This window comes from Talpa occidentalis, unplaced genomic scaffold (assembly GCF_014898055.3).
Source record: "Talpa occidentalis isolate TD23 unplaced genomic scaffold, MPIMG_talOcc4v2.1 talOcc4.13, whole genome shotgun sequence".
In the NCBI taxonomy this organism is placed as follows: Eukaryota; Metazoa; Chordata; class Mammalia; order Eulipotyphla; family Talpidae; genus Talpa; species Talpa occidentalis.
Window position 1 is genome coordinate 72,284,352 of NW_023601322.1, and position 8,866 is coordinate 72,293,217.

Consider the following 8,866-nt stretch of genomic DNA (forward strand, 5'->3'; position numbering starts at 1 on the left):
CAAGCTAAGCCTCGCCCAAGATCTCTCAGCAAAACCAGGGGAACAAGCGCTGTTCTTACTCGTGAAAGAGCTGCCTCCTGTCCTGTGTTTGTGTGTGACGTGTCTGAGTGGGCAATGAGCCCCCACCCCACCTCAGATAGTGGCCACCAAAAGGTGCGGCTGGTGACGAAGAGTGTCCAGATCCCTTCCCTGCCAACACCCAAGATCAGGCCAGAGCTTCCAATTCCTTGTCCCCCTGCTCATTCAGCACTGCCTGTGGCCCGAAAGACTCCCCCAGAGTGCCCACTAGTGCCAGCCCCATGCTGGGGCTCCAAGTTCCCAGGGACATGGGGCTTTGCCGGCCAAGATGTGAGGGCCTTTTCCACAGCAGCCATCAAGATTTCCACATGCAGGAGCACACCACAGGTGCTCAATAACTGCATTAAATGTCTCAACAGTGAGCCCCTCAGACTCAATAGCTAGATCTGCTGTCACATGCCAGGGAGGGCCTGACTCCACAGACCCTCTGAGGAGTGGGGGGCCATGAAGCTCAGCCTCTGGATGCCCGCAGACAGACCACTCATTCCAGGTGCCCACCAGAGGTGCGCGGTGCTTCCACTTCATCTGACACTCGGCGGCTTAAACACACCCACAGCCGCCAGTTTTCATGCCAGACAGCATCAGTGTTCTGGGCCTCAGCAGCCTAGCTGTGTCACATATGTGGCTGTACCCAGCATTACCAGGTGGGTGCATGTCTGTGTGTACCCAGCACATGCCTCCAGACAGGCCGTACTATTGGGGAAGGCAGCTACCCAGAGGGCAGTGTGTAGAGGGCTCTCCCTGGGGTGCCACAGCACCTCAACTCCTTCTATCTGCTGCTGCAGGAGGCTCAGCGAGGAATGTGGTTAAGAGACGGCAGAGAGGGGAAATGTTGAACAACCTTCCTTCCCTGTGTCCCCCTCCCACTCTCCTCCATACCAAGACTAATTTCACCCTGGGCTTCTCAACCAGGACAAATTCCCTTTGGGAAGAAAAATCAGGAGTGGCTGAGCCTCCCTTTGGGGAGTCTGGGGATACATCATTCCTCTGGCCTCAGACCTTAGACCCTGCCCCGGGTGGCCACAGACACCCAGAGGGCCGGGATCCACAGTGGGCTGGGATCTAAGGAACTGTGCTTCTGCCCCGAGCTGGGAATGGGGGGCAGGCCTGCTTTCTCCCTGTGCCCGCACCTGAGCCTGCTTCCGGCCTTCACCAAGAGCCTGGGTGCCTCCCTGTGATGGAGAGGCCGGTGGTGCACGCGTTTGCTGGCAATGCCTGCAGAATGTCCCAGAGCCTCATAGCCTGCACCGTCAATCCCAAATTGAGCCCCCCAGGAGGATGTGAGGATGCACTGGGCCCATCCGGTGAGGCGGGCATGGGGCCTGGAGAGTAAGGCAGTGCTTCCCGAGGTCACTGTCCTACATAGCACTCCTGTCTGGTGGAACTGGTCAGCCAGTCAGGGACAGAGATCAGCACGGAGTCCAGCTGTGACCAGAGGGACAAGTCAGAGGTGCCCCCTAACATCCCAGCTGTCGCCTACTTGCTCAAGACTCTGAGGTCTCAGGGCCAGTTAGCAAGTGTTGAACAAAATCCTTCAACAAACTTCACTGAAGTGGGAGGACTCAAGGAGGTGATCACAAATGGAGGGGGGGGGCTGAGTAAGGTCTCTGTCTGTGCCCATCTGGTGCCCACCAGTGCTGCAGCTTAGCTACCACTGTGTGGGAAAGAAGCACAGGAAGACCGGCGTCCCGAGCTGTGACCCTGGGCTGGGAGACTGCAGTCACCTGGCCGCCATGCCTGTGCGCCCTCAGCTCTGGGGAGCTAAGGCAGAGGCCTGAGGTCACCGCAAACCTGCCCTGCAGAGGGTAGACACCCACTCCGCAGCTGCCAAAGCTCTGGCCGGGCCCATTTGGCCTGATGGTCGGAAGCACAGAACTAAGTGGGGGTGGGGGGGAGCGTCCTACAGAAGCGACTGTGGGGCCTGACAGGGCTCTTGGGGTCTCCCGCTGCACTCGCCAGCGGCCTGGTGCCAACAGAAACGTTTCGTCTGATTAGAAGCCATCAGTTCTATCCCAATCCCGGAAAATTGACTGCGGTGCAGAGGGGGAGGCCTGAGAAGCGGCCTTGGGGGAGAGGGTCCAAGCTAATTAGGAGGCAGCATCCGGGGGCCCATTAGAGCGCCGGCTGCTGTCACTCAGCCGGCTCAGGTCCCGGGAGGAGAGGCCGAGGGAGGAGGGGCCCGCGGCCCCTCGACGGGGACGCCGCTGGGAGCTGCCGGAACGCGCCCCGGGCCCTGCCCCCGCCCTGGCGCTGGCTCGGAGGCGCCCGCGCGGTGCCATCCTGCTCGGGGAACGTCCACTCGTCCCGGGCAGCTCTCGCCGGGGACTGAGGACTTCGAGGCGGCCCAGACAGGCGTCGACTCTGAGCAAAACCAGTCAAGTGGGGCTCGAGGTGGGCGCGAGCCGCGCGGGGCTTGCAGGCCAGATGCGGTTTCTTTTGTGCGGCCGAGGGCGAACGCGGAGTGTCACCGGGGAGCAGGGAGCGGCGCGGGCGGGCGGCGCGGGGGGAGGGGGCGGGAGGCGGCGGGAAGGTGGCTGCGGAGGGGGGAGGGCGCGGGCGCGGCCGGCGGGCGGGAGGAGGCAGGGAGGGCAGCGCGGAGGGCGCGGCGGCGCGGGCGGCTCGGCGCTGGATTCCGCCCGCGCTCCCTCGCCCGCGCGCTCCCTCCCGCCCAGCCCCCTCCCCCGGCCCACCCCACCCACCCACCACCCCTGGCGCGGGGCCTGCCGGAACCTGGCGTGCGCGCTGTCGCTTTAAGACAGACTCGGCCGGCGCCGTCCCGAGCCTCAGGAACCGGCCCCGGGTCTGGAGCCGCAGCCGCAGCCGGGGCCGGGCGGGCGGCCGAGGCCCGAGCGGCGGGAGCGCAGCGCGGAGCGCGGAGCCGGGCGCCCGGGCGCGAGAAGCCGCCGCCGCCGCCGCGCGCCCGGCCCCGCAGCCCTGGGCGGTCCATGGGGCGGGCGCGGCGGCGCAGCCGGCTCGGGCACCCCCGGGGGGCCGCCGCTTAGGCGCCGCGCTCTCGTCCCCGCAGGTCGCAGCCGGGGCGGCCGGGCCGGGAGCGCCCAGCCCCGGCCCCTGGAGCGCCCGCCGGGGTCCCCGCCTCCATGGACGCCTTCAAGGGGGGCATGAGCCTGGAGCGGCTGCCGGAGGGGCTCCGACCGCCGCCGCCGACGCACGACATGGGCCCCGCCTTCCACCTGGCCCGCGCCGCGGACCCGCGCGAGCCGCTCGAGAACTCGGCCAGCGAGTCGTCCGACACGGAGCTGCCAGGTAAGCGCGGCCGCCCGCGCGGGGCGCACGGAGCCGGCCGGGGCGCGGGGGGCCGGGGGCAGGGCCTGGCGCCCGCGCCGCGCACTCAGGCGCCCCCCGCGCCCCGGGAACGTCGGGGCCTCTCCTTTCCCCGTCCTGGACCTGACGGGGAACGCGGGCAGCCTCGCTCTCCGGAGCGGGATTTTAGTGCTAGATGGAGGCGCTTCCACGCGGTCCCCGCGCAGCAGGAGACCCGCACGGGCACGGACCTGCACCCCGAGGGGCGCGCGGACAGCCCCTCTCCGCCGGGAGCGCACGGAGTGGGGAGAGGGGAGCAGGGAGCGAGAAGGCTGGGTTGGCGCAAGTAGGTGCCGCGGAGAGGAACCGACCGAGAAGGGAATGGGGGCGGCGGGCCCAGAAAGTGCCCGGGAAGGCTGAAAGGGGGGTAGGCGCCCCGAGAGAGCGTGGGCGACCTGTTGAGAGGGAGAGTGGCCCCCGAGAGGAGGTGGGCGGGAAAAGTCAGGGAAGTAAACTTGGGGAATTGTCTCACGGCAAAGGCAGGCGTGGAGAGGGCAGTAGAGGCGAGGGGGTCAAGGGGCGCGGCTCGCCTCCGAGAGGCCGGACCCCAGCCTTGGGCGCGGGTTCCCAGCCCCACGTGCGTCGGGGAAGCCGGCAGCGCCAGGCCGCCGGGCCGGGGCTCGGCCTGGGCTCGGGCAAGCTTCGGCGGCGCAGCCTTTCTGCACGAGCTCGAGGTTTTCTCCCCCTGCTCGGCGCGGGGCCGGCGGGTGGGCGGCGCTGGCAGTCGCGCGGCGAATCCCTCTCGCCTGCACCGACCTCCCGGGTCTCCAAACTGCTCCCTCGACCGCCACCCTCACTGGGGTCGCCGCCGGGCTCCCCACTCCCAGGCCCGTGGCGCCTCTTCTGCGTTCATTTCTTAATCCTCCGCTGAGGGTTTCTCTACACGTTTTTAATCTCTATTTGTTTCTGTTTTGCATCCCTAAGTGACTTTCTCTGAGAGGTTCGGTTTGCTTGGTTAAAAAACAATCAGCGCTGAACTACAGGCTTTTGTTTTCGATAGTTTTAAGCGTGGTACTGGGTTGGTTTTTATTTTTAAGTCCCAGAAAAATGTAGTTTAGGAAAAACCACATGTAATGAAGATAAGATAAATTTAATATTTTAACTATATTTTTCGATTTAGAAAGAATTGCTGTACTCTGGGTATTGCTCTGGAATTTGAAAAATCTACGCACAATATTATTCCGGAAATTTTTAAAAGTCAGACCAAAATGGCGCGTTTCTCGGCGATTTTCTTAAAATTCATTTATATCATGATTATTTGCGGAATTTAAATTATCTATAGTTCTAGTTTCCCGCAATTTAAAAATTATCCCTAGATGGACATTATTGAGAAGGAGTTTTAAAATCTATTTACAACCTACATTTTTTTTTTTAATCCACAAGAAATAAATGCCTGTGTCTGCCTGAAGTTTACACATGCACGGCGCTGTATTTAGTTAGGGGTGTTTTTGCAAGGTTACTCTGGCTTCTAAGTTTGCATTTGTTCTGTGTTCCTACCTGCCTGTTTTAGAGAGTTTGTGACCCTTTCTGTGTTGTCAGGCATGAAGCTGTGGGATTCTTCTCGGCTTCGGTGTTTTGTTTTTAAATTTTTTGTTTCTGTGACTTGCATGTGTTTTATGTAACTTAAAAAGAGAGCCGCTAGAGCCCAGCTCACTTAGAGTCTGTCTGTCTGGACTTCTGGGCTGGGATTTTCTGGGCCTTGGGACTCCAGGCCTGAAGCTAAGGCCAGGAACCCCACTGTGTGTGCCTGTCCGACAGGACTCCCACACAGCCCTGGAGATAAGAAAGCAGAAGGGTTTGGGGCCACTGACTGGCTCTAGCGCCACTGACCAGTTCGCTTCAGGCTGGAAAGATCTGAACCTGGTTTAGTAAAAACAGAGACCCCCACAGATTTAGAGCCCTAAGATTCCACAGCAAAATTGAACATTTGTGGTTGACATCAGCAGTAGTGCTTGAGAGGAAGCAGAGTTGGAAAAGTAGGCCCGCAGCTGCGGGTTGGGGTTTCTCCTAGGCATGCCAGACCAGAGGTGACTACTAACCACCAGAACGACCTATTTCCAATGGGGGCAATCCCAGGGTCTCTGGTGGGAGGAAGTGCTGCCAGCTCTGGTGGCAGGCCCTTCGGTGGAACCGGGATGGGTTACAAAAGGGTATAAACCCGACTTGACCGCCCGGTCCTGCCTGATTCAGAGAAGGAGCGCAGCGGGGAACCCAAGGGGCCAGAGGACAGCAGTGCCGGCGGCACGGGGTGTGGTGGCACAGAGGACCCCACCAAGAAGAAGAAGCAGAGGCGGCAACGTACGCATTTCACAAGCCAGCAGTTGCAAGAGCTGGAGGCCACCTTCCAGAGGAACCGCTACCCCGACATGAGCATGCGGGAGGAGATCGCTGTGTGGACCAACCTCACCGAGCCACGAGTGAGGGTGAGCTGGGGCGCGCCTACCGGGACCGCGCTGAGGGCTGCTGGCTGACCTTGCCGCAGCCCTGGAAAGCTTAGACCCAAGCTCAGACTTTCACTCTATCCACCACCCAAACCTGCTCCCTCCCTGCGCCGGAGGAGATTCCATCTTAAGCCCCAGTTCACCCCAGCTGTTGCCCAGCATTTGGCCACTTTTGTCCCTCGGCTGATGCCACCTTGGATCCCTCTGACCCCTCTGACTCGTCCTTGAGGTCTACGGCAGCCCCAGGGACTCTCCCATGCCCGGTAGGGCTGAGGGCCCACTCGGATGTTACCACCCTAGAAAGAGTAGATGATTCCCTCCGCTGGGGACCTCGGAAGCTGTTTGGCGCCTTCCCCTGAAAACGAAAGGGAAAGGCAGGTCCTGCCTGGTGCCCAGGGAGAAGCATAGAAAGTACCCAGCTTTGGGAATCTCAGAATTTCCTAGGTCATCAGTCCCATCTTCTCCTAGCTTCTCCAAAATCTCAGGGTATTCTCCACCTGACTCGTCCCCAGCCATTCAGTCAGTTGAACCCTTTGCCTAATATTCTTTGGGAAAGGGAGGGAGGAGGACTGGAAATTTAAGGGAACGGGTCACCCTCAGGCTAAGGTTACCCTTTTGGGACCCAAGCCCAAAGCGAATCCTTCCTTTCCTTATCCTTTGATTCCCAGTAAAAGGAAGTTTTCCCTGTCAAGAGCAACAAAAATCATTTCTTTTCTGGGTGCGCAAATAATCGGCTATAGAAAGCATGTAAGACTAAAAAGTCCCACCTGGCCCACAGTATCTGCTGTAACCCCAGCTCTCATCGCATGCCAGCCAGGATGGCCAGCCCAGTAGGACAGAGTATAGACAGTACTCAGTAATCCTGAACTCACTAATCCTGCCTGGGTTTATGGGGTGGGGGTATGATAGGCAGTGGTAGTGCTGCGGACTGGAGAAAGTTGAGATGGGGAGCACGGAGATCCTGCAAGCTACCTTGGGAAACTCAGTCCAGGGCTGGGGGAGGGCTGGGGAGAGCAGAAGGCATGAGACCGAATAAGGGTCCACAAGGATCAGGCTTTGGGAAAGAAGAGGTTCGTTCTTACAGCTTTTGTGGGAGAAAGTGAAGGGGGAGATTGGAGAGAAACTAGTAAGATATGAAAGGAAATTAAATACTTGCACAGAAACCCATTTGGCATATATTTAAGCGGCAGGAAAGACATGAAATTTCAAGGGAGCAGCAAAGCACAAGCATTTGAGAAAATAAACTACTTAAGAGGAACGGTGAAGTTCAGCTATTTGAAAAGAAGAGGGAGGTATTTGGGTAAGAAATGAAAGAATCAAAAATGGGGATAACGAAGAACATGGCCTGTTTGAGGGAGAAGAAAGTGGTTCAGCCCCAACGAAAATAAACATTTAGGGCAGAAATGAAAACATCAAATATTGGCAATAAAGATATAAAACAGACTATCTGAGGAACGAAAAATAGGTTGAAGACCGGGAGTAGCAGTTGACGGAAATACTACGTTTCAGGATAGAAAAATACCTTTTGTGTTCAAGGGAGAAGGAACATGTAGGAGACAGACGGGAACCGTTTTGGGGGGTGGGGGAGAAGAAAGAAGATGGACTGGTTGAGGAAGAAAACGATTCTTTTATTAAAAACAAAAGCGGGTCCCTAGTAAGAAGAAAACGGATTTAATTTGGGGGAGAGCATAAAGATCAGAAAAAGGAACGGACTCCTATTTTCTGGGGACAGGAAAGGAATCGTTAGGGAGAGAAAGCAGGGGCAGAAATACCCGAGAAGAGAAACGATATTATGAAAGGGGCGGGAGGTGTCGGCGGGGACCTTCCCGCCCCGGGCAGCCCTGACCCTTCTCCTGCCCCCTCCCCCAGGTCTGGTTCAAGAACCGGCGAGCCAAGTGGCGGAAGCGCGAGCGGAACCAGCAGCTGGACCTGTGCAAGGGCGGCTACGTGCCGCAGTTCAGCGGCTTGGTGCAGCCCTACGAGGACGTGTATGCCGCCGGCTACTCCTACAACAACTGGGCCGCCAAGAGCCTGGCGCCCGCGCCGCTCTCCACCAAAAGCTTCACCTTCTTCAACTCCATGAGCCCGCTGTCGTCGCAGTCCATGTTCTCGGCGCCCAGCTCCATCTCCTCCATGACCATGCCGTCGAGCATGGGCCCGGGCGCCGTGCCCGGCATGCCCAACTCGGGCCTCAACAACATCAACAACCTCACCGGCTCCTCGCTCAACTCGGCCATGTCGCCGGGCGCCTGCCCGTACGGCACCCCCGCCTCGCCCTACAGCGTCTACCGGGACACGTGCAACTCGAGCCTCGCCAGCCTGCGGCTCAAGTCCAAGCAGCACTCGTCGTTCGGCTACGGCGGCCTGCAGGGCCCGGCCTCGGGCCTCAACGCGTGCCAGTACAACAGCTGACCGCCCGGCCGGGCCACGCGGGCCGGCGGCCGGCTCGGCGCCGGGCGGGGGCGGGCGCGGAGGCCGCGCGCAGGGCCCGGTTCGCGGCCCGCGCGCCTGCGCAGCCCCCGCCTCCCCACTCCCCACGTCCGGGTTGGATTTGTGTTTGCTTTCCTGGGCCCCACGCCGCCCTCCAAAAAAAAAAAAAAAACAAACAAAAAACCAAAACATAAAACGAGACCAGACAAAAGCTGTCGGAGAAAAGTGCCGCGCAAAAACGGATGAGTTGCAATTTCCCTCGGGAGGGCGCGGGCGGTGCGTGTTCGCCCCCTCGGGCCCGGCGGGCCACTCGGCGGAGCGGCAGCGGCGCGGGAGGGGAGCACCCCGAAACCGGGGCGGCCCGGGCAGGACGCCCTCGCAGCCGGCGCTCCCGCCGCGCCGGACCCGGACTGAACGGCCACGCCGGGGAACTGGACGCGCGGAGCCGCCGAGCAGTCCCCTCCCCGGCCCCGCCAGGAACCAAGGCGCCCCTCCGAGCCGGGCCCGGCCGAGCTGCCGAGCACACCGTAGCTCGCATCGGATCCGAGTTGGGGCGGCCCTGACGGTGCCCAGTCCGGGATGGGGACGTGCCGAGG

At 60.4% G+C, this 8,866-nt stretch overlaps 1 protein-coding gene across 2 annotated transcripts; it reads left to right on the forward strand.

Moving 5' to 3' along the window:
* The first annotated feature begins 2,403 nt into the window (after positions 1–2,403).
* On the forward strand, positions 2,404–8,541 carry PITX1 (paired like homeodomain 1). 2 transcript variants are annotated; one of them, XM_037508237.2, is made up of 4 exons: positions 2,404–2,469; positions 3,104–3,342; positions 5,590–5,822; positions 7,710–8,541. In XM_037508237.2, exons 2-4 carry the CDS (start codon positions 3,177–3,179, stop codon positions 8,250–8,252), a joined length of 942 nt encoding a protein of 313 aa, XP_037364134.1. In that variant the 5' UTR covers positions 2,404–2,469; positions 3,104–3,176; the 3' UTR covers positions 8,253–8,541. The 2 variants fall into 2 exon arrangements, with proteins under 2 accessions (XP_037364134.1, XP_037364133.1); XM_037508236.2 differs by lacking the exon at positions 2,404–2,469 and having other exon boundaries at positions 2,836–3,342.
* Positions 8,542–8,866: the final 325 nt, after the last annotated feature.